The 24,162-nt window shown below is 45.1% G+C and overlaps 3 protein-coding genes across 3 annotated transcripts; 1 reads left to right on the top strand and 2 right to left on the bottom strand.

Annotated features, from left to right (window-relative positions):
* Positions 1 to 15: 15 nt before the first annotated feature.
* Positions 16 to 2,337, bottom strand: PEX2_049740 (uncharacterized protein; the record flags this gene model as incomplete). The annotated part of the gene is made up of 1 exon (XM_016742249.1): positions 16 to 2,337. One exon carries the CDS (start codon positions 2,335 to 2,337, stop codon positions 16 to 18), a length of 2,322 nt encoding a protein of 773 aa, XP_016597579.1.
* A 1,338-nt stretch (positions 2,338 to 3,675) lies between these two features.
* On the bottom strand, positions 3,676 to 4,059 carry PEX2_049730 (phosphoglycerate mutase family protein; the record flags this gene model as incomplete). The annotated part of the gene is made up of 1 exon (XM_016742248.1): positions 3,676 to 4,059. One exon carries the CDS (start codon positions 4,057 to 4,059, stop codon positions 3,676 to 3,678), a length of 384 nt encoding a protein of 127 aa, XP_016597578.1.
* A 14,246-nt stretch (positions 4,060 to 18,305) lies between these two features.
* On the top strand, positions 18,306 to 18,905 carry PEX2_049720 (uncharacterized protein; the record flags this gene model as incomplete). Its single annotated transcript, XM_016742247.1, has 2 exons — positions 18,306 to 18,361; positions 18,416 to 18,905. The coding sequence occupies 2 exons, from the start codon at positions 18,306 to 18,308 to the stop codon at positions 18,903 to 18,905; spliced, it is 546 nt and encodes a 181-aa protein (XP_016597577.1).
* Positions 18,906 to 24,162: the final 5,257 nt, after the last annotated feature.

The raw sequence follows: 24,162 nt of genomic DNA, 5'->3' as shown, positions 1-24,162 counted from the left end.
CTCACTTAGAAATCTTTACCGATCAAAGTGCCGCATTGCTAGATTATTATCAAACGGAATGAGGCTATCGACATCTGTGGGTCCGATTGCACATGCCAAGCCACTGTTTGCATCAATATTCGAGAGGTCACCGTCAGCACGGACAGCCGCCAGTAAGCTATGCCTATCAAACGAGGCATTTGGGCTGGGAATCCATGGGAATGGCCCAGCAATAGCAGTTTGTTGTCGGTTTCCACTGATAGGCCCGCTAATTTGCATAACAGTGCCCGGTACTTGGAAGTGGGCTGGCCAGACCGTTGGCTCTGGGATATTAGACTCATATACCGTGACTTGGACGTTCGATGCAATTTCTGTTCCCCGGTTCTTCACCGCGACATAATAGTAATTCGTACCTCCGACAATGGGAGCCTGGTTGACTAGACCACCATCTGGAGCCTGGCGATTCCAGATACCAGGTGGGTTGCCAGACATAGGAGCATAGTCATACTCGCCATCTCTACCGTCATCGATGTATGTGTCCACAGCTGGAGGCGGCCCCCTTGTCATGACACCGGGGCTTGGGGTGCCAATAGGATGATACAAGCCCTGCTTCTCAAACGACCAGCGGATAATCTTCCTGACAGCACCACCAGGATAGCCAAGCACTGTATCATTGTCTGCAGATAACATTGCGGAGACATATTGGTACGGCATGCTGGCAGTTGTTGTGATGGTAGCGATGCCTGCGATAATCAGATAGAGAGTATACCTAGACGCCCAGTTCTGCTTGTGGAAATCACCTCTCGCATCTCCGCCAATGGCTTGATAGAGACGGAAAAGAGTGGTCGATAGAATCTGCTCGCGACGGTAGTAGGCGCGGTCATCTTGTCTATATTGAGGTCCATCCCATGCCCAGCCATCAGTGATTTCGCGGTCATGGCGGCGACGAACAACACTCCAAGGAAATGTATCAAATCGATCTTGTGCATCACTTCCAGGATCACAGTATATGGCAGCCAGCGAGTCGCCAGGGCTGTGAGCGAAACCGAATCCTGGCCAGTGAATAGCATCCCACAGAAGTGCATGGCCAAATTCGTGTGCAGCGACACGGAAATCCGCAGCAATACTAATTTGTGTATTCATATCTGCCCGGCCAAAAATAAATCCTCCAGAGCCGTTGCCAGTTGCATTTCCCGGGGCTTGAGCATTTACCATATTGTTGAAGCCACGGTGATCAACAGGGACAGGAAATTGGGTATTATCGAACAAAGTTTTAACAGGGAAACCCAGCTCAGCCAGAAGCCTAAACAGCTTTGCAATATGATAGTATGCACTGACAGCCGCAAAATTGTCCGTCTCAACGCTGTCATTAAATTCTCCACTGGATGTCGTTGGGGGTAGGCTCATAGGCAACTGAATGTCTCTAATTTGAGCATATCTGCCATTGAGAGCTTGAGGGGTCGTCGCAACAGTATCAGGAAGGAAAACTTTGTCACGTAGTAGGTTCAAGTCAGCAATACTGCCAGTTGCTGTGGGAGCTTTGTGGCCGAGCTTTGTAGCGGGGTCTCGGGCAAACACCCAGCCACTTAGACCAGCTGTGAGCGCCCGCAAGTAGATGATAGAACCCGTCTCGACTTCAATAAATGCTCTCCAGTTAAGGTCACCATATCCAGAGATCGGGAGAGAGAAAAGAACTTCTCTCACCACATAGTACTGTCCATCTCCGATTGTCTCAGGGACTTCAGGTAAAACTAGTGTAGGTGCTGAATCCCCTGATATCTCCTGTCTATCATCTTTGTGGTAGTAATAGACAAGGAGGCGTTGTTGCTTTTGCTCTTCTTTGAAGTAGATTCCATCACTGCTCACGGAAACCGCTAGCAATTGGCGAAGATCCTCCTCCGTAACATCGTTTTGCATGTATTTAGCATCATCCAGGGGGATTTCTGGTTTAGAGGCATTTGTGTCGATGCTGCTGGACGAGCTGACTATTTGATTCTCCTTGTTCACAAGGATGCTAAGCTTGGCGTCCCACACAGGCAGCCCGCCCAATGTCTGCTGGTAGATCACTGCTTTACTGCTCCTAAAGCGAGGCCTTTCTTGTACCAATCTGAGGCCAAACGGAGTGTCTGTGGGACTGGCCGGTTCAGATAACTTGATGGGAGTTCCACCAATAACGCCCTGAGGGATTTCATAGTCATCTGCCACTGTAAGAAGATATTGATGGGCAGCGCTTATAGCATCAGATGGACCGTGTAGACCGGTCTCAGGGGACCACGGCTGTTGCGCATGGTCTAGACTTTGAACTGCACCATGGTATTTACGCACAACTTCAACGTTTGAGTCTCTGTCAAAGGACATGATGACAAACCGAGTCTTGACTTATAATGGGTTTAGATTGTTGGAAATAAGGGGCTTTTCGAATGGTTGCAGAGGAAGATGAGGTAGAGTGATCGTTTCCACTTTATACACAGTGGTAGGTAGTGGCAAAAATGCGAGAATAATTAATGGCGAGGCATTCTACTGACCCATGATCACAATCTCTGATGTGGTCCAGACTGTTCTATTCAATGCTTCGACCATAATCACCTGAGCGACCGACTGATTGATTGTTTGTAAATGAACGAGCCTCTAGGGGAGATGATGGCAACATACTAAATTTGGGATGTACGAAAACGGTGTTTGTTGCCCCCAGGTGACCAACTCTTGCTAGACTAACCAGGGATTGGCGGATCCGGTCACAACCCAGTATCTGTACAGTAGCAACATATGCCCCTAAGATCTAAATTCAATGTCAGGAGACTCGCTGTGTGTCCCAATAACATGGAACGATCTTGCGCTACTGTTATGGGTTATACATCAGAGACGTGGCTGCAAATAGAAGGCTTCCCAGATGGGCAACTGATTCACGGGTTCCTCATTGACAAAAGCTCCCTGCGGACGGAAATAACTCTACAAATCGTAATACACTTTTCAGGATCACCTATTGGCAAGATGAACAGAGGGTAATGGCGTGTAGGAACTGCGCTCTATAGCATGTAATGGTGAAAGTAAGGGTCTTTGTAGTATGAGACAAAGGGGAAATCAACTCCATGAACTGTCACAACGAACATCGCTTATTGACGCTCATGCGAATTCCCTTCCCAGAGGGATGGGTGTGGACCCTCAAGACTCTCAGAAACCGGATTGGCACCTTTAGAAGCAAGTAGCTTATTCCATTGCTCTCGTACATGTATGGCCACATCCGAATGACACGGATGGATGTATGATGGTAGCAGAACGCAATAACCAGGCCCAGTTGGATTCGAGTTCGACAAATAGTAACAAGTATGCCTATTTACTGGACGCTCTTGCCAAGCATGGCCTTATCCATGCTCCATCCATTTAGACAGTGCCATTATCAAGATGGACTTTTTCCCAGCCACATTTACTAATCACCCCTTATTCCAAAGAAAGTATCCCATCTTCTCTGACCAAGCGGAAGGTCTGCCAATGCCCTACAGGAATGTTCGCAGTGGGTGCAAGTAATGCGATTACACCTTGATGAGTTACAACGACGATGTCGTCGCCCATTCGTTCATTTTGGAAACCCGATAGGGTTTTTTGTATTCGGTCTAGAATCTCAGCTTTTCTCTGACGTACAGGTTGTGTTAGCGGCGAACGAGGCCCAGTCTTGGCATGCCAATCCTCATGCAGCTTTTATATTTCCGACTTATGTTCGGGAAATTCGGTTGTTAGATCGTCCAGAGTGGAGCCGTTATTGGATGACAGGTCGGTGATTTCCTGCAAATTAGTATCTAGGGCTAACATCACTCCATTAATAACACCCACAACGGAATTTTTGGGATACTGGGTGGAGTTTAAGATCCGGCGGAATGCCGTCAAGGATGTCTGGATAGCCCTGCGGAGTGGGCTGGATATGATTGCGCCGACATTGTTCGAGTACTCGCGGATAAAGCGATGTCCTAGATCTTCTGCGAAATCAAAGCCTCGTTCAGACAAAGAAGCGTTGGGACTTGTGGGATCGTTGCGCAAATTGTGAAGACCTTCCGCATGGCGCGCTAGGTGAATACGGCCTTGCATTCTGTGAGTAAGTTATAGAAGGTTCACTAGCTCGTAACAAAAGTGTGCCCAGGACTGCCAGTAAGAATATAAGCATAAGACAGGGTCTTTGTGCTTCGCAGTGCTAGTGCAGAAACTCTCCCTGGAATAGAAAAAGGAAGCTATGGTTGAGTTCCAAGTTGAATGGGTAGTCGAGATCACGCGATTCTCTAACCCTCGGAGCATACTGGAAAAGAATTACTGCTTCCATGGATAGATAGCTAGTAAGACACGCCTGTGTCATTACGCACATAAATATCTACAAGGTAAAGTCATGGCATAGTGCCAACATCACTATGTACTAGGCGACATGGACCTATCACTCACGTCGAGCATGACTTCTGCCGTTGTGTTAGTGTATGCCAAGGATCACTTAATAACTTTATTTACTAGGTGGATGCGACAACTTTTGGTAACTTGAGAATATTGTCCGCGAACGGCGGCTACGCTTTCTCATCTGGGTGCCTAGACTGTTGCAACCCCATGAATCCACGGTAGAAGTTAAAACCGCCCATGAGGAATGCAATTATCATTATGCGCTCATACGACCTGAGCCGGGAGGCTTTTTATAATAGTTAGCATTGAACCACACGGTAGTTACTGAGATCTGGTTGACTCAAGAATTCAACGAAATAATTGGCCAGTCTGAAATCAGGATATTAACCACTGATCGAAAATACTGGGAATATCAAATCTCTACTGGAAAGGCGAATATTATTACGTACGTTTTGTTACCGGTAACTATTAGTAAAAATGCGTGTAATCTTTCAATTTGCCACCCAGTATCGTCTCGTATGCTTATTAGACTGCTTCAGTATATCTATTTGGATTTTACAACAAACTTCATTAGGCGCTACTTTTAAGGTTCTAATCAACTAAACCCATATAATCTCAGCTCTTTGTCCACTTACGGGAAGTGGGGCCATCTGCTTATTTTCTGCTCTTTGTCATTGGAGTGACCTACCGAGCTTCCTCTCTTGTGATCTACGTTATTAGTAATATGTAGTATGACGATTTAATGGTATCCACGGCATAGAGCTTCGAGGAACCTATATAAAGGTCTTCAACTGTTGAGCTAAGTCGAACCTAAATCATCATCATCTTTCATTAGTGCGCGCTTACAACACGTTAAGAAGTTTAATTTACAGAATGAAAGCTGTTAAGTATGTTGTTGTCATTGCTGCAGCTGCATCAGCACTTTTACCACCACCAAATTCGCCCTTGAATACGGGGTGTGCCTTAATGCCCGTGTTAGGTGCCAGCCAAAAATTCTTTCAGATTACAGAAGAGAGTATTATTCAAAGGCGTATTGCAGAGCGAGCGGCAGTAAGGTATCCTGCCGCTGCTCTCCATTTTCAAAGTGTGAAGGGGCTTATTACTCAGTTGGATCCTTTGAGTTTGCACACTATTATCGAAGGCTTTTCAGACTTTCAAAATCGCTTCTTTAACGGAAGTGAGTATAGTATGAAGGCATCAAGGTGGCTTTATACGAAAATCAACCAAACAGTTACTGCCAGCAATGCAACAGGGGTTACGGTGGAGGCTTTTGACCATGCTGGTTGGGACCAACCAAGTATCATCGTGTCAATTCCTGGGATAAGTGCCAAAACAATCGTGGTGGGAGCACACCAGGACTCCATTACGAGACCATGCTACCTAGTCCCACGAGATTATGCCCCAGGCGCTGGTATGTATAACATATCTGTGGCTATGAGTGTAATGCATTGATTTATATAACCCTCGTTAATCACTTTTGGCAGATGATAATGCCTCTGGGGTTGCAACGCTGCTTGAAGCGTTGCGAGCCATCTTGCGGGACCCTGTTTTTGCTCAAGGCCATGCACCAAACACACTTGAGTTCCACTTCTACGCGGCCGAAGAGGTAGGGCTGCAGGGAAGCCTACAGATTTTTGATTCGTACTCTAAGCAGGGAAGGAAAGTCAAAGCTATGCTAAATCAGGACATGACTGGATATACGGGCTACGTGGGAACCAATAAACCAGAGTGCATCGGTGTGCTTACAGATAATGTTGATCCTAGCCTGACAGAATTTGTCAGAATGATGATTACAACAGTGAGTGACTCTATCCTCATAATTAGTACAGGGCTGCATTAACAGATGACAGTACTGTACCCTTCCGTATGTGGATACCGCATGTGGATATGCCTGTTCAGATCATGCGTCAGCTCATTTACATGGGTATCCAGCGGCAATGACTTTTGAGTCTAAGTTTGGGGACCACAGCAAATTCATTCACACGTCGCTGGATCGTGCAGATACAATTAACATTACTCACATACTCCAGCATGTTAGATTGGTGATTGGATTCGCATATGAACTTGGATTTGCTGCTCTTGGAAGTGAAGACATAACTGAGGAGCTGTGAGTGCTGCATTACATGTCGCGTCATGTACTAAGGACTTTCTGACCCCTATTGTATTTATTGCAATAAAATGGGTTGCAATTGTTTCATATGTTTCAATGTTCGCCAAGTGAGAGGGTGTCTCATTTCATATTCAAAATATATAAGGAATCAAACGCTACACAAAGCTGTGCTACATAGCTTAGGCCATTCAATGCTCTCTTTCTTGCCCTGGGCCAAGTATAGCGTGCTGTACATGGTGGTACACACCATCTAATTAATATTTTAAATTTCTCCCGGTCCCTGCAGGAAGCATCATCGCCTGGCTTCGGCTACATCGAGTCTCTACTAGCTGTACTTCACTCTTCGTTCATTCCTTGTTACTATTCAGTACTATATCTTTTCACGCTCCTCCCCGAGATACTAATTATGATGAAAATCACTGGCTAGTGCCCTCACTCCAGTATATCTCTCTAGTGTAGCATGCGAACAAAGGACGTGCGAGACTATCTGGTTTGTTCAATCCTCTTGACAGCGTAAGAGAATTCAAGCACGAATTGCTACCTATAGTACATGCGTAGTCTCCTTGAGTGGAACACATTCCAATTACTTGGAGCGAGATGCAACCCATCGATCTTGTTTTAATATGTATCAGTCTCAAGACCATGACTTACTCTCTTTAAAATACGAAGATTTGTCTCGAAAACTGTATTGGCGATCCAAAGGAACTAGAATCCTCTTCCATAGTAATGCAAACAAGTCAAACATCAGAGCTGGCGAGTGCCTTGAGAATCTAGCGAGTCGTCAATTCCCTCTTGGTTGGTACCTTAGTTTGAATGACACTATCGACTCTGGCACTATACTCCTAACTTGATTCATTTTCGATTGAGAACCCGTGATATGGAACAAATGCTATATCGAATATCAATGTAATGACTTCACTCTTATTGTGATAGAGCGCGGTTTATATATGCTAAAATTCCTAAATTCAGACAATGATAAGTTTTCTGACGTTCCCTACCACTTGTTTCAACGCTAAGTTAATATTATTTGAAATGGGTTATCAATTTCTTTGTTAACTCCTCTTTCAGTCTAGAACTAGTTAGTCGAGATTTGCCCGTAATATGGCTGGAACTTGAACGACGACTAGGCGGAAGGAAAAATTATAACATATGGATAGTGCGATATGAATTTTGAAATGAATCCGATTGATTACGTGTAAGCGGAGTGTGACTTTGACAAGCAATCAGGAACCACGGATGGGTGAACCACGGACGATCTAGCATAAGGTTGCTGGCACGGATGCTCAGATAGTCCGCTCTGGCTGACTTTTCCGGCAGAACCCCGGGGTATATAACCCTGGGCCGATGCTTGGCAAAAAAAAAACAACTCTCTTTTATTTTCATAACCCCGTACAATTGTTCATTAGTCTAGTTGAGACTAGCTAGGCTTGACCTTGTGTTAGTAGGCCTAGTTGACCCTGACCTTGCGAGGTGGGGTGGTGTGGTTCTTGTAATTCTCCAGTACCCTACCGGTGATAATGGAGTCCCAGTCTAAGGAGTAAAATCCTTTTCAGCTTCTACGACGACTACTAGCTGTACTCGAACAGATAGTAGAGCTCATTGTATACCTCAGATAAATTATGTGAGTTGGGTTGTCGAAAGGGCATCTCAACTCGATCTTTCAGTCCATGTTTATGCATCGCATATCCCCTAGATTGGTATAACGGCCAGTACAATGTTGCTATAGTAAACTCTACGAATGGAGGAACTTCTTGAGCATATGTTCAAAATCAAGACAAGACAACGAAGGCTATATCATGTATAACAAATTCTGGGATCAGATGGGTGGCGGGGCGATTTAGGGAATTTTAGAGGCATGATACGTATGAAGCCGTGGTTGTGGACTGAAGCATACCCGTACCAAATTAGCCACATGGACGAATAATTAGTGAACTGGCAAATGAACAATTTCCCTGAAGCTTCCTCAAACACAGTTCCATATACAGAACCCCTTTGAATTCCCACCTGTAGGTACCCCGTAGAAGTATCCAAGCTGACATGATATGTGACGCATTATCTAGGTAGTGTATGGCTGGAGCTTTCAACTCAGTGAAATCTGATTCTGTTGTACTCGTTGGTTTTAACGGGCTTAAGTTTCTTTCTAGATATTCGATAATGAGGTGTGGTTTCATAAGAACGATCGCAATCTTACGGGACCAACCTGATGGGTTTCATGGCCCTGGATATTAGGACAGATACCAGACGGCTTGATCCAGCAGAACCCGAATTTGTATTGTGAAGACCCAGATTTAGTTCATGGAATCTAGTAGAAAATTCTACCATATACTACACCTGGATAAGTGAGTCACATAAGCGGTCATCAAATCATCTGAATGCAGTCCTGGCTTCAATATATAGCCCCCAACTCTGGCTTTATCAAACATCACTTTGCAATTTATATTTGATTGTCGTCATATACATTCAAGATCCCCTCGGTCTCGCTTTACTCTTAGTTGCAGCTTGTTATATATTTTATCTAGCCTGAGAGTCATTTTAGATATATCAAGATGTGGAATTCGTTCATGGGTGCCTCTATACCAGAAGAGGGTTTGTCGCCCGCATTGCTCTTTCCTTTTTGAAGGTGACAGTCGCTCCTTCCTCGTGATGGGTGGGGCGTCTCGTAGGAATCACTCTTTAATTTTTCCCACAAAACCATCTCTTTCTTCAATTTTGCACTTCGCACCTCACTCTGCAAACTACAACGTCTAAAGGTACGGTCCTCCACTCCATAATCAGGATATACGACCAAGCAACTAACAAAGAGCGTATTATGAAGGTTAAATATATCAAAACACATTGAATGCAGACAGAGAGAATCCATCCAGTACGAATTACCAACAAGTAAGTCACATTCCCATTCACCGATCCCATGTCTTAAACAGCGTTTTGGACACGAGGCTAACAAAATTGCAAAAGTGGCCAAGTTTCGGACACTGCCATCACTCAGTAATGAGCAGCTAGAGATGCTGTCACACCTTCAGGACCATGCCATCCAGCGAGTCGAGCCCTGTGAGACCATAATTGAAGATGGTACGATGATCATGGGTATCAGCGCGGGATTGATTAACCTATACGCGACCCTAACCTTCCACCGGGCTCATTTGATCCCAGTTGTGCTATAGACTCTGGAGCTTAGAATGCTGGCACTCCTCAAAGAAATATGGAGGCTACAGGTCGAAGATGAAAGAGATTGGTGGGAAGAAGCTGATCTAACATTGCCTGAGTGAATCAAGAGAAACCCGCAACTAGCTAAGAACAATGAAATTGCCACAGGATCCGGTGAGTAGATTCAATCGGCCAGCACTATCACTTGGTGATTAACACCTTGACATCCTGACACAGATACAGGAGCCTGCCATCCAGCGAGTGGATGCCCGTGAGACTATTCTGCAAGATGCTATCATGATCATGGGCATCACTGCAGGCCTGATCAACCTACGCGAGAACCGAACCTTCCCCGCTTCTCATTGATTCCGGTGATGCTCGAAACTCTTGAGAACAGAATGATCGCGTTTCTCCATCATATGTTTAGTCTGTGGGCAGGGGAGAATGTGGATCGTTGTACGGAACAGTGGATCCTAAACAACAATCTCTGAAGGAAAGGCAGAGCGTCACAAGAAGCTGCAAACCATATGAATGTCGGACAGAGGCAGTCACAAACTGAGTTTTATTCCACTTTTTTCTCACTTGTTGAGATCGGTTTCTTAACAACACTCTTTTACACACGCTTTCCCTGTTAATTACTACTCATCACTATATCTAATTTCAAAGGGATGAGACTGTTGACAATCAGTATGAGGTTGTTTTCTAAGCCTCACCGGTCTTGCTCTTTCCATTTGAAGGTGCCAAGTGACAATTGCTCCTTTCTTGTGAAAACTCAGTTTTTCCCTTCGGACAATTATTTGATTCTCCTTCTTCAGCCTTCGCTATTTCCACCAAACCTCCAAATCCGACAATCAATGTACAAGGTACGATCCCCTAGTCTGTTGCTAGGATTTTCAATAAAACGGGGATCTGACGAAGACTTGCCATTTCACAGGTTGAGCTTTACCGCATCCTTTCTCCACTTGAAAGCGGCATTTAGTAAAAACTGACGAGAAAATGAGAGACAATCCTCCGGTTATTGACCCTCTCGGAATCGCGTTCTAGATACGAGGCTAACAACGTTGGAAGGGTAGCCGGTAATATGCGGTTACTATAACACGGCGATAAACACTGAGAGTTGCTCACACAGCTACGGCTCCGTGATTTTCCCGCGCTGATGACTTGAAGAGGGCAACATGATTATACTGATCGAGGTCCTGGGCTATAGGATCGACTGCGCCGATACAACGGACAAGACTCACGGGAAAGTACACGTGATGCCCCGTGCCTTTTTCAAGAAACACAAGTTGAATTTCGATTATGACAATGCGAAGCTGCAAAGCTACCAAGCAAACCAAGACCCGGAACAGCCGCTCGACCACTCCAAGCCGGCCCCAGCACCAACCGTTGTAGGCTCAACCAGCGCGCCAATCGCGACTGAACTAGTCAACGCTTTCATCAAGTAGGAACCAACAATCGGATCAGTGCGAGCTTTATCAACCTACACGCAAGTCCAACCTTTCGCTGGCCCACTTTGATACCAAAAATTCTTGAAACACTAGATCGAAGAATTGTGGGACTTCTGGGTGATACGTTTCGTCTGTGTACACAAGAGAACGTTGATCGTTGAACAGAATTTGTGAGCAGTTGCAGATCTTAATGCAGCTACAAATTCGCGCTACTAATCGAGCGGACGCTTAGAAAAGTATCGAAGAGGAGAGGAATACGAATGGTAATTACCGCAAGTTTGTTGAGCCCACAAAAATATCTACAACTCCACCCTTCTCCACTATTGGGGCGATCTACAGAATGATCCATGGGTTGGAGCAGTGAATGCTTGGCCTACAGGCCCATGGAAACTGAGGTTCAATAACCAGATGAGTGAGTGAATCCCACCGCTCACTATACCATTCACACTGCGTCTCACACACAAAGCTAACAGAATTGGAAAAGGGACCGAGAGCAAGCCACTACTATCACCTAGTAATGAGCAGGCGGGGATGCTTACATGGTTACGCGTACGAGGCACTGAGCGAGCAAATGGTTGAAAAGGCATAATGGACCAGCCACGCATTGTCATGGGCGTTAGTGCAGCTTTACTGTGCACACATCGGAATGGAAACCCATGCTGCTCTCCCTCAATTCCAAGGATGCTCTAGACACTGGAGTGATGGATACTGGGGATTGGCGGGGCATGTTTACGTTATACGCGCAAGAGTGTGCCGAACGGTGGATGGCATTTCCTATAGCCTTGAGCTAGCAATCCAGGATATGGAGAGGGAGCGGGTGACTGTCGCAAATAAACCCCCACGCACCACCTTCCAGCCGTACACTATGACGAAGGAAGCCTTCATCTTTTCTGATGATGCCGAAGCGCTTAGGCGCATTCGTGGAGACGTGGCTTACGACCCCCATGACGGAGTGGGCAGTCAAATGGACGCAATTAGCCAACACTCAAAGAGTCTCCATCGTCTGGGTGTCCATGTTTAGCCTCATCTGAACCCGGGGCATTCTGGAGTGCCATGAAATAAAGTGGCTGATGCAATGGCAAAAAAGGCCATGTATGAGCTCTATGCTAAGGTGAAAACCTTCCGGCCAACGGTGGAAGGTATCACAAGCAGGCCAACCTAGCCCGTCCTCTCTCCCCTGTCTAGTCTATTTCGTGGATCTCGTGGATTGCGTGGATCCCGTAGATCTCGTGTTGATCGACCTGCTTTGCCTCCAGAAGAATGTATTTTGACAAACGTTGATTGCATTTCAAACTCCGAGAAAATAATGTAGAAACTATTTTAGATATGACCAATCTGTGCTGGCGTATGTTTAAGTCGTTTTTCTAAGCATTTCATTTGCGAAGCTAGGTTCTAGCCGTTATGTCTTTGTCTTTGTATATCTATATTTTGTATGATTGTACGGTAGGAATTATTCCTAGGGAAGTCGTAGTTAGCAGCTTTGCAATTTGCCTTGAGCGGTGACTGTCACATCCTTCCTCTGGTGATGCATTTTCCCTGGGAGTTGGTATTCAAAATGATCCCATCGCCCTCCTTTTGCTTCTGCGATATTCTGGAATTTCGGCGCTTTAAGAAATCATCTCCACAGTCTAATCAGACTCCAAATATTCTCAATGTACTCTCACCTTTGTCATAAAACCGTGTTCTCAATTGCGTTCCGTCAGATACCCCTTTGCTATTGATAATGGCTCACTATCCATGGTTTCACCATACCCAAGTTCGAAGGAATGGAAGTGTTAACTATCAGTATCTGATTATTGTTCAAGTATAATCAGCCAAAATTACTGTTTCCTTTTGAAGGTGGCATCCCCTCCATATTCGGGATAGTGAACTGTGCCATATGAATTGCTATTTAAAGAGATTACCGTTTGAATTCTTGTCAAACAATCTTCGCTTTTTCCTTCTTATTCATTCATCATTCAGACTTTGCACCCCAGCCCAACTTAACCACAAAGTTATGATTCTTTACTCAACGACTACCGATTACAACATAATAAGGACCTAACAAAAACTGGAATTTTTACAGGTCAAGCTTCATCGCCTATCCTCATTTTAAAACACAATTTATCGAATACGACGAGTGAGTGAGAGGCAACCCTCCGTCAATTACTCGATCCACAACCACTTTACATACAAAACTGACAACGTTGGAAAAGTGGTCGATAATCCGCCGATGTCATTACCTAGTGACGAGCAAGCAGAGCAGCTCATGCACCTGCGAGTACGAGGTACTGAGCGAGCGAATGCTCGGGCAAGGATCTTGCAGGAGGCACGGCTGATATAGGGTGTTAGTGCAGGATTAATCATTCTACACGGGAATGGGAGATCTTACTTCTACTACTCCCTATCCATTCCGCTAATGCTCCAGACACTGGAGCAGCGCATGTTGGGGCTTCTCCACAAGATTACTAGGATATGAGCCGAAGAGAGCATGGGTATTCGGATGGAGGGAAGGATTTGGGCTAAGGTGGCCCGAACGAATCATGAAACGGATAATGCAGTATGGTCTCCAAATAAACCAATTTTACCCGGAACTTTCCTTAAGGTCAATCTTTTTAAGCATACTCTTTTAAAAATGACCTTCGTATGGTTATGATACACTATCTATACGGTGTATCAGTGTAATGAAGTTTGAGTTGGAAGATTCATAGTAGTAGCGCCACTCGCGTTGAGATTTCCTTTTGATACGCAACGTCAATACTCCAATCAATCCACGCATTCATCATCTCAGCAGCCCTTAGGGGAAGCACATACTTGGTGGCTTTAATTAGGAAGCGGTGTATGTCCTCGAGCCATTGGACATGTTTCAAGGCCTGCACAAGGGCAGTAATTTCCTGGATGCTGCAGGCACGGAATTGAGTAAGTCGTTCGATTTGTTGTTCATTCACTGATTGGATAGGATCAGGATTTCGCACTTTTCTTTCGTCAGTTTTGCTTTAGGAACCCTGTTGGAGTTTGAAGTAGATGGGTATCTTACTTTTGGGGCGGTATCCAAGATGGTGTCTATGGGTAAAGATGTGGTAGGTAGCTTTGTGTGATGAGTGCTTCCTGTAATAGACAGTTGATGCCTGTTGGCTTTGCATTCTATCGCAAATATACCATGGAGTAAGTAGATGGTATACCTCAGGTTGAGCAAGTAGAGGGAATGGATATGAAGATTGTTGAAGAAGACTCGGGGAAAAGGCCAGGTGTCTCATCCTCTTAGTGGTATCCAATATCCCTCGTGATGCACCTTTAAAAGATGTTTGTAGTCAGAAGTTTTAGTAGAATATTAAAAAACGAAGAGAATAAATGTATCAAAGAGGATCCTAAATAGAAATCCCACAGATAGAGAGCAGGATGTCACGAGGAAGGAACGATTTCCACGTCCCGCTTCAAAAGAGAAAGAGGAAGGGTAGTGAGGCCTAAAAGGTCTTTATATACCTACCTTTATAGCAACACTTTACAATTTTACGACATAGAAAGTTGTCGACAGCAAACCTTCATTGACTGTTGAAATGCTTTCTAAAAGAGAAAGGTATTAAAGAAAAGGTGAGAGTAATGTCAGAGCATTTAGATATCTAAGAACACTATCTGCGCGTTCCGTAGTTGCGTCCCCTCGTTGATAGCCAAGGGGTAAAACAAAATGGAAACCTCATAGGGACTGGGTATTTTTACAGATTGAGAACAAGGTGGGATATCCGACCTACTGAAGTGAAATTATAGATACTTTACCATTGGAACTGGGAATCAGAGAAACAGGTATGCATTTTGCTACTAATAGCTAAGCCGGCTCAAACACTCGCAATATGCTCAGTTATAGTCTCTGACTCCAGAAACAGTTACCCTAACACAATTATCCTTAACATGGTTCTAGCATATCCTACTGCGAGAAAGCTTACTACGAGAATCAGAACCCTCTCTACTCACATCTAGAAGCTGCCAAAGAACAAGGAGTATGTCAACGACATCTATCCGCTTGACCCTCCGAACGCCTGTTCCCCTATTCCATATAATATTGCAGATGAAAGCTAAGAACCATGGAAAGTCGCTAATGATCGATCAACATCATAATCCAATGTTCACCAACTAGAGCTGTTGGCTCAGTTGCGAGTCGGCGGAGCTCAACGGGCTGAATATCGTAGAGGAATAATGCGGCAAGCGATGATTATTCGGGCAGCTAGTGCAATGTTAATAAAATTGTATGCTGAGGACACCTGTGGGATATCTTTCGTACCGTTCCAGGAATGCTGCAAACCCCTAAGATACGAATGCTAAGCCAACTAGGTAAGGGACGGGACCTTCGTGTCACAGATGCGATTGATAGCTGGACAGAGCAGTAGGTTTCTGGAAGCATTAACCAGACCCATGGATCAATTCTTTATTGTAACGAAGAGATTTTGGGCTTATGGGGACTAGAGGTTGGTGATCAATGGACCACACATTGGGTCTGGTGGAATGTGCTGACGAGAAAGCATATTCATGGGGCCAATATACTAATCAAAGATCTACGGCGACGAGCGCCGAGAGCGTTATGGCTTACCTGGAGCTGGGTGCCAAGTTCTCACCATGGCAAAAAGCCATTCAGGTCCATGCAAAGAGCGGCAGCCAAGGCAGGTACGCAGATAAACTATCATCTTATGCCGAGACTGAAGGGAGGCACCATTTGCTCGAGCCAAGCAAATCACGCTTATGAGCTGCGGAGAAGAACGATCGGTTTTCGAATTTACCACGGCGAGTCAATGCGAGACGTTCTCGGATCAAAGTATGGCAGAGAAATGTCCAATGCGAGCCGATCTTCCATAAAATCAAAGCCTTACACAGTAGGAATTAATGCATTACAGTCCAACGGGGTCTCAACCTTATCACCGCTAGTCACTGCATTTATACCTAACCATAAAGGAATATATTGATACTGAATTCCATATATTATTGTTCCTCTTGTAAATTCAGAATGGCAATCTGACCATAGGCATTTGAGTGGGAATTACGCTTCCATGATACGGGGCTGCAAAATAAAATGTCCACCCTGGGTTCTATCCCCTCTGATTTTGCCAAGTGGACGATGACCGATCTAGGAGAAAGGTTAGTCGAAGGACATGCGCCAATTCACTTCACAGATATATATAAAACTGAAGTCAATAAAAATGACTTGAAGGCCAGCTGATTCTACTGTGACACCACAGAGAGTAGTAAATCCCTTCCAGGAAAGGGAATAGTCTACTAAGAAATGGAATGTAGTTTCAATTTGGTCTCACTTATGAAGATCGTTTCCTAGGATCGTTGCTTCAAACATGCTTTTAGTCTCAATTCCCGCTCACTATCACTAAAAATAGTGTTAGTATCGCTAGAAAAGTAAGTTTGGACGCATAAGCGTTGATTATCGCTATCAACGTATTGCTTGGGCTATAACAGTCTTGCTCTTTCCGTTTAATTGCTTACACGTGAAAACGCGCTTGCTCATATGAATGGCATTATTATTTCTCCCAATCAGTCTTCTTCTCTTCTTCCTTCCTCAAATCCCACACTTCGCATCCCAACTTTGGATTCCGTCCTAAAGTAAGTTTCCTCAGCACCTTGCAAGGATTTGTGAGACCAAAGACTAACTACCACTTGTCAATTTACAGGTTGAACCTCCTCCAATTTCAGTTCAAATTTCAGAAAAAATAGAACGATTTACTCGTGCCGAGAGTGAGATATATCTCCGTTGATGACCGCAATATTAAATCAAAGCTGACAAGGAAAAGTGGACGAGATCCGGCCAATCCCGACCTTCAACAGTGAGCAGCTAGAGCTGCTCACCCAGTTACGAGAACGTGCCGATGAGCGAGAATACGCTTACGAAAGCCTGATGGAAGAATCCCAGATCATTATGGGTATCGGCGCGGGGCTGATAAGCCTCCATGGGGGAGATAATTCGGGCTACTACCGTGCAATCCCGGAAATGCTTCTCACCTTGGAGCACAGAATGTTGGGTCTGTTGGATGAGCTGCATGAGCTGCTCCTTGAAGAGCAGATGGATGGATGGACAGAATGCTGGATTATGCAGACCATTGGCTAGAAAACATAGTGGAAGAAATACTGCAGCGGCGTGCAGGGGTGCGCAGGGGTGTCTTGAGATACTACCAATTTGACATTACTTCATATTGAGGTAATTCTCCAAAGAGCCTCGTTTAAAATGCCATTCTGCTATTAATTCTTGTTTGTTTACTACACATGTTAAACACTTTTACTCACTTTTCACTCACTTATGAGTTGACTTTCACTTTGAGGGCAGTGCTAAACAGCTAAGTCATACATCCTCCAGCTGCCTTGATAGATCGTTTTCAATTCCATAATCATGGTATTACACGTAATACAGTATGGTCCACGAAACCTACCCAGCGATGCCGTCACTGGTGGGGCGAACACCAGTTTTCCCACGTGCTAGTAAATTTCTCCGCGTTTTCACCCACGTGACGAACTTAGTTCCAACGTCATCCACAATCACCATCCTTGCTATTGACATTCAACATTGGAAATACCAACATGGGTGGATGGGAAATATATTGTGCAATATGTGGCAGTACGTTCTCTAGCCAGGTGGATATGGACCCCGAAGGGACGGACGAGGAGTATTATCGCTACGAAGTCCTAAAGGACTGCAACCTGGAATGGTTAGACAAAGTCTGTGCCCTGGGTATCAATCCTGACGTGTCTGGAAATGATAAGTTTGTCACAGTTGCTCCCTATCAAACTATGAATAAAGCGTTCTCATTGACCTTTAGATCATTTGTTACGGGTGTCGGTCATTATTGGGATTGCGTACGGCTCTTATGAACGCAGTACACAAAATAGCATGGTTAATCTCTGTCTCGTAGGGGCAAATCGATGTTTCTAGGGGAGATGGTGAGTCTTTGACTCACGGGTGTTTTGGGGTTTAATTCGAGTTCAACTAACTCACTGGTCTCTTTCCAAGATCCTAATGTTCCTTTTTATAACGGAGCTAGTGATATCCCTATGACTGCGTATGCTGTCCCCATGCCTTCCGCCAATCCTTCCTAATGCTTATAGTTATCATGATTTTTCCGAAATTGGGTTGCGTCATGTGTTCCCCTTCCATACAATTTGTTACCAGGATATCCTTCAGAGATGTATCGGTCAACAAAGCCCTGACCAGATCAAGAGGGACGTCTTATTTGAGGTCATGGAAAATTTGAATGGTGGTCAATACGTCAGGTTGCAGCTCAGTTATGGTCAACCAGAGCCCCTTGCTGAGCAAGTTTGGCACCATCCTAGGGGCGAAGAAGTACGTTATTTTAGGACACTTGATTCAAGAGGGGAACATAAACGCTCATACCAGGCAGAGTTTGGTTGTAAATCCGGTTACAATCCCCGATCTGGATTCGGATCTTGACCTTATCATGAACTCTCTCGACAAGAAAGCCAGACCGGATCGGAATCCCCCAGGTGAGGATATTTTCAGTAAGCTCCCAGTTGAGCTGCGACACGAGATTTTTGAACTTCTTCCCGCTGGCTCTATTCTTGCTCTGAAGGCTGCGTCCTCGACGATGCATACCACAACCTTACGCGCCGAGATTTGGAAACAAAGGCTCAGAAGAGAAGTACCATGGCTCTGGGAGATTCACGATGTCGATGTTTTTCAATCCCAATATTTCGAAGGCAAAACTTCCAAGCTACTTCTGGATATTGATAAGAAGAGTAAGTACACATCAGAGAATGATGATTACATCTTTGGACTTGCCAATCGGAGGCGAATTTGGGGGGTCTGCGAACAAATACGTACTCAGTACTTCGAAAAGCTCGGGGGTATTTCCAACACAGACAGCTAGATTATACGGGAGGCGACAAACCTCATATTCTTTGACCAGCTATCCCCCTCTACAATGATGCTCTGGGAATCTCAACCGGCCGTGGAAGACCTCTCCGAGCAATGCAAGACTTACGGGCCTAGGAGCATTTTCACGCACGACCTTCGCTGAATATGGGAAATACGAACTACGGAACCTTGTGAGGAGCTTTTGAAAAAATCCCACTTCGCACCCAGCTGTTGCTCTGATCGTCATTCTACAATGTTCCAAATACAATTTTCCTACAAACTAAGGCGTGCTCACTGAATATAGAGTTCTTTATTATAAGTGACTTTTAATTTAAGAAATTGCTAGTAAGCCCCTGCCTAGCTGTTTCCTGTTGAATTCTACACTCGCATCTTGCTCGCGGCGACGCGGTTTCGAATCAGTGTCTCATATCCTCCCTAATGCTCTTTGCGTTCCCCTTACTCAAAATTCAAGTTTGTTACATGACCTGCACGCACTCACCCGTTCAGGTAAGCTATCTAGATATATTATCCTAGTTTATGAGAAAACAAAAAATCCCCGAACTGGTTCCTTTGTAGGTCGATCTTTATGACGGCATCTGAACCTTTCACACATCACAGATCTCTTGGAGGCTTCGACAGATGGGTTTCACCATCTCCACTCTGCCAAAAGCGTGTAGAATACAAAGCTGACAAAAATGAAGCGGCCCAAAATAGGCCGATACCATCCATCAGTGAGGAGCGGCTGAAGCTTCGTGCAATCCGGTGGGCCCGACTCCCCACATACCACTCCGGGATACAACGCCTGCCACAGGAGATATGGATCACGGCAGAGCGTCCCACTCCCAAGGTAGATCTAAAATTTGACACTCCCCCACCGCCTAGCGATAGGCAGTCAGAAGTCCTAACTCAGCCGTGTCTCGACCAGATCAACCGAGCTCACGCATGCAAGCATATTGGTACTAATCCACCGAAGCTTAGATGCTCAAACTATAAACACAGCATGCAAATTCCCTCTGGGGATACTTTTGGTAACGGGCCGAAGAGGAGCAGCTCGTGCTTAGGAAGCGGGGATCTGGAGGGAGGTAATTTTCTCTTGCAGGGAATTTTCCGAAGTGATGTTCTCACCCGCATTGAGAACTATATTTCGATCATGACGATATCCAATTTTTTATGTGTATCTGTCAGTTGTACCATCTTGAGATGATATTCTGCGTCAAACTTGATCCGAGATTTGTTCCACATTTGAATTCTTTGTCTAAGGGCTTAAGCGCATATATATTTCCAGATCCCACTTGCCTGTTAGTTTCTGTTGACTCTTTAACTAACACTGTGCACAAAATAATTTTGGGTTCCATTCTGTTTTACGTTCTATATATTTTGTCGGTATCATTTGGCTTGGACGTACGGAAATGTCGAAGAGGTTGGTTTTTTACTGCTTGAACATATATGTGCGAGTGCGGAATGTGGATGGCTTCTATAACTCATGGTCTTTCTTCACGTTGCACTTGTATGCTCTTCAAATCAGGGGTGGGAATTGCTATTTAAGATCCTATCTAGTGGTTCATTTTTCATTCTTGTTCTTTCCTACTTCTTCAATATTCCTAACACCACAACCCCCAAGGTGAGATCCCTCTGCCCTATGGTCTATATTTGTGACGAGACAAATGGCTAACTAGCACTGGTTGGTGTATAGTCTGAAACTGCCTTCGCCCAAATACCATTCACCTACTACTAGTGAGAGGTATACCTCGTCACCACGGCGTACGAAACGCAAGGCTGAAAATTCAAAGTGGTGGACGGGCGGCAGATCCGCAAACCCAACAATGAGCGGATAGACATGGTCTCGCAGATGTGGCTGCAAATAGCTTGACGGTGCAATCTCCGGCGCATGGTGCTTGGTGAGGTTATCTGGGCCATGGCTAGCTAGATAACATGATGAACAACACTGACCCTTACTACAAGCTCGGCTCGGCTGTCCTGGGTATTTGGCGCTTGGGAAATATTCTGGAAACCCCTTTGCAACGCCTGGTCGCAATAAACGAAGGCGAAGAAAGATACCAGGTGACAGAGCGCCAACTCTGCGCCCAGGCCACCGGATGTTCGGAGAGGGGTGAACCCCGATGTGCTTGTCATTCGGTAGCCAGAAAGTGTCATGGCAACTCTGATGAGCCAGCTCGTTGAAATTGGCGAACAGGCATAGGAAGATGCAGCCCTCGAGCGTCAGGTGTGAGCTGCGGTGACACAGCAGGGGAGGAACGGAAGTTTCTCACGGAGCAAGGCTGCCGAAGGGAGCATGATAAGGAAACAAGATGCCACGCTTTGGAGCATATTATAGATCAGATTAAGTTTTCAAGTTCTTTGTTTTACACCTCAATCAAATCCCAGTTCACATTTACATTTCGTTAAAATCAAACTTGAGCCATATCACTATCAATTTTATCTTGAGCATCTTTTTAGCTTCACTATATATATCTTGACCCCCCACCACTTGGTAAATATTGAGGATCTTTCAGTATCTCATCAAGGTATGATATCCTGTTATAGAGTGAGAGTCGCGGCTTCCTCGTGACAACGCACTTTCTCTCGTAGCAAATGAGGATTATGATACCTGGAATATATTTTGTCTTCGTCTTTTTCTTTCTCCCTTCCTCCTTCGTCCCTCCTCAACTTCTCGAAATTCCAAACTAAAGTATTGGAACAAAGGTGATAATTTTTCAGCCCACAGACAAGTCTTTTAGGAACACCAGAAGCTGACCGGATCTGAGCATTTGTCAATTTATCATTATCAAGAAACCCCAACTTATAACCCCAACCCAAACCAGTGAGACACCTCCCCCCTACCTAATGTCCCGTTCCTACCGTGGTTCAAGCACAAGCTGACAAGGAGACAGTAGCCGACCTGCGGCCTATCCCTACCCCGAACGACGAAGAGTTCGAGCAGCTCACACAGCTGAGACTGCGCGCAACCCGCCGAGTATACATTCAGCAAATAGCACTTCGGGAGGAGATGCACCGAATGGGGGATCTGGAAGGCTTGGTCGATGCCACTCAATCCTCCGGTGTGCTCGTGTTGCGCCGGCTCGAGCATATAACGGCGGCTCTCCCAGGTCAACTGATTATCATTCGCAGACATGAGGAGGGTATGCCGCGTTCGAGCGCGACCTGTGGAATGTGGTGATACTAGGGTAAGGAGAGCCGTTGGTGAGGCAGCCTTACTGTACCTAAACCCCGCAAAAGTGCGATATGACAAAAGATCAAATTCCTTCTTCGGGATAAGATTCTTGCCATGTTCCCCGATACAATTAAGGCTCGTGTGCGAACAGGAGATCTCAACAAAACTCACTGATTACAATGAAGACATCCCACTTCTTTCAGGGGTTTATGATAGCCCGCACAACCATAAAACCACCAACAATTTTGGGGGTATGGGCGTGATACCTGGTGCAATTGATGCAAATGATGAACCGATCGCTTTCATGTTGGATCACGACCTGGTCATGGCCGTTGCGGCCAGTGTTTGACGCCTTGTCGCGAGCTTCGACAACTTCGTGAAGGTTCACCGTCGTGAGTCTCTTTCACCTCTCTTACTACCCAAACCTACGTTGGTGTAAAAGCTTACAGTACATATTTGAAGCTTAATTATTTAACCCCAATAGCATCCATGCAGATATCGAGTTCGTTAAATATTGTCTTTTTCTTATTTTTCGGTGAGATCATCCTTTACTCGCCTTCTATGGGATATCATTTTGCTATCAATTGTAGCTTATTCTATGAAAAGACAAGCAATTAACCCATAGCCTTTGTTTTACAGCTTGAAAATCACAAATCTTCCACCACTACTCAAAAGTCCTCAGTGAGAGACACCTTCTTCCCTTTATGTTCTGTTCTCACTCACCCGTTAAACACTATGCTGATAAAGGCAAAGTGGCTGATCAGCAGCCAATCCGATCCTTGGAGGACGGGCAGCTAGAGGAGCTAACAGAACTGAGAGTGCGGGAGACCTGGCGAGTCCGCCTTCGGGGCGAAATTTTGGCAGAGACCCTCAGCATTATGGGGTACGTTTACGGAAGTGTCGCCAGGTATACTTCCAGCTATGAAGCATCTCCAGCGCATCTTCTTTGGCACATTGAGGTGAGAATGTGGGTCCTAATCCACCAAATTTGCCCTCTCCAGCTCGAAGAGGAGAATGACTGTGCCACGGAGCAGGGGATCTTGCAAGCTAGCTAGGCTGACGATCAAGAAGATTATGAAGAGCATACCACTACAGTTCATGGCTACTTGTGATCCGAGATTAATTAATAATATTTGCCCTATGACGAATGTCAATGAATTTTAACATGAAGATTTCTAAACGCACATTGTACATATGGCAGCGTAGAGAGCCTTAGGTACTAATGATGACCTTTGTTCATAGATCTTGATCTTGCATAAGTAGAATCCTCACGGTGGCTCTATTTCATGCTACAGTATCGCAAATTGCTTTCACCTTTTCTAATCCTTAACAGCAGTCATAGGAACTTCAGTTCGCACATTTTACTGGTTTCCTTTTGACTGTATCATCGGCCTGGTGATTGGGTATGCATTATCAACTCTCACTCTGGTCTTACTTTTCATAAATGTTATACTCTTAACGAGCCACATTTGGTTTCACCATTAATGGTGGCTTCCTCTATACATATATTGTCTCAGTCTACATTAGTGTCCATTACCTGGGCAGCTGTGGTATTTACTTAAGATCCGAGTTGCACCTTCCTCGCGGCGACGCGATTCCCGTCGCAGTCATGGAGTAATTGCCAATCAAAACGATTCCCCATTTTTCTTTCATTCATTCTTTTCTCTCTACTTCCTTTCCTCTTTTTCTCAACAATCTCGCACAACATTGCCCGAGTCAGGCTTTTGAAGGTGTGATCCATTCAACGACAAGAGAACTTTCCCTAAAACAAACAGCTGACATTGGACTAACTAGCATACAGCTTAAGAATCACCAAACCATATAGGGAACTACCTAAGTGAGATACAATCCCTCCCCTTACGCTTCTCCGTAGCCAAACCGCAAGCATAAAGCTGACAAGGACGAAGTGGCCAATCGGCAGGTCATCAGAGCACTCATTGATGAGGAGCTCGAGGAGCTCACGCAAGTGAGACTTCGGCGAATCCGACGAAGCTGGCTTCGCGCCCTAATTTCTACGGAGGAATTGATCATGATGTGCTGGCTGTAGGAGATTGTGGGAAGGTATGCCTCTACTGAAAAAGGTCTCGCTGTGGAGTTT

Source organism: Penicillium expansum, assembly GCF_000769745.1.
Source record: "Penicillium expansum strain MD-8 chromosome Unknown contig166, whole genome shotgun sequence".
In the NCBI taxonomy this organism is placed as follows: Eukaryota; Fungi; Ascomycota; class Eurotiomycetes; order Eurotiales; family Aspergillaceae; genus Penicillium; species Penicillium expansum.
This window is presented reverse-complemented; position numbering and strand designations above follow the sequence as displayed.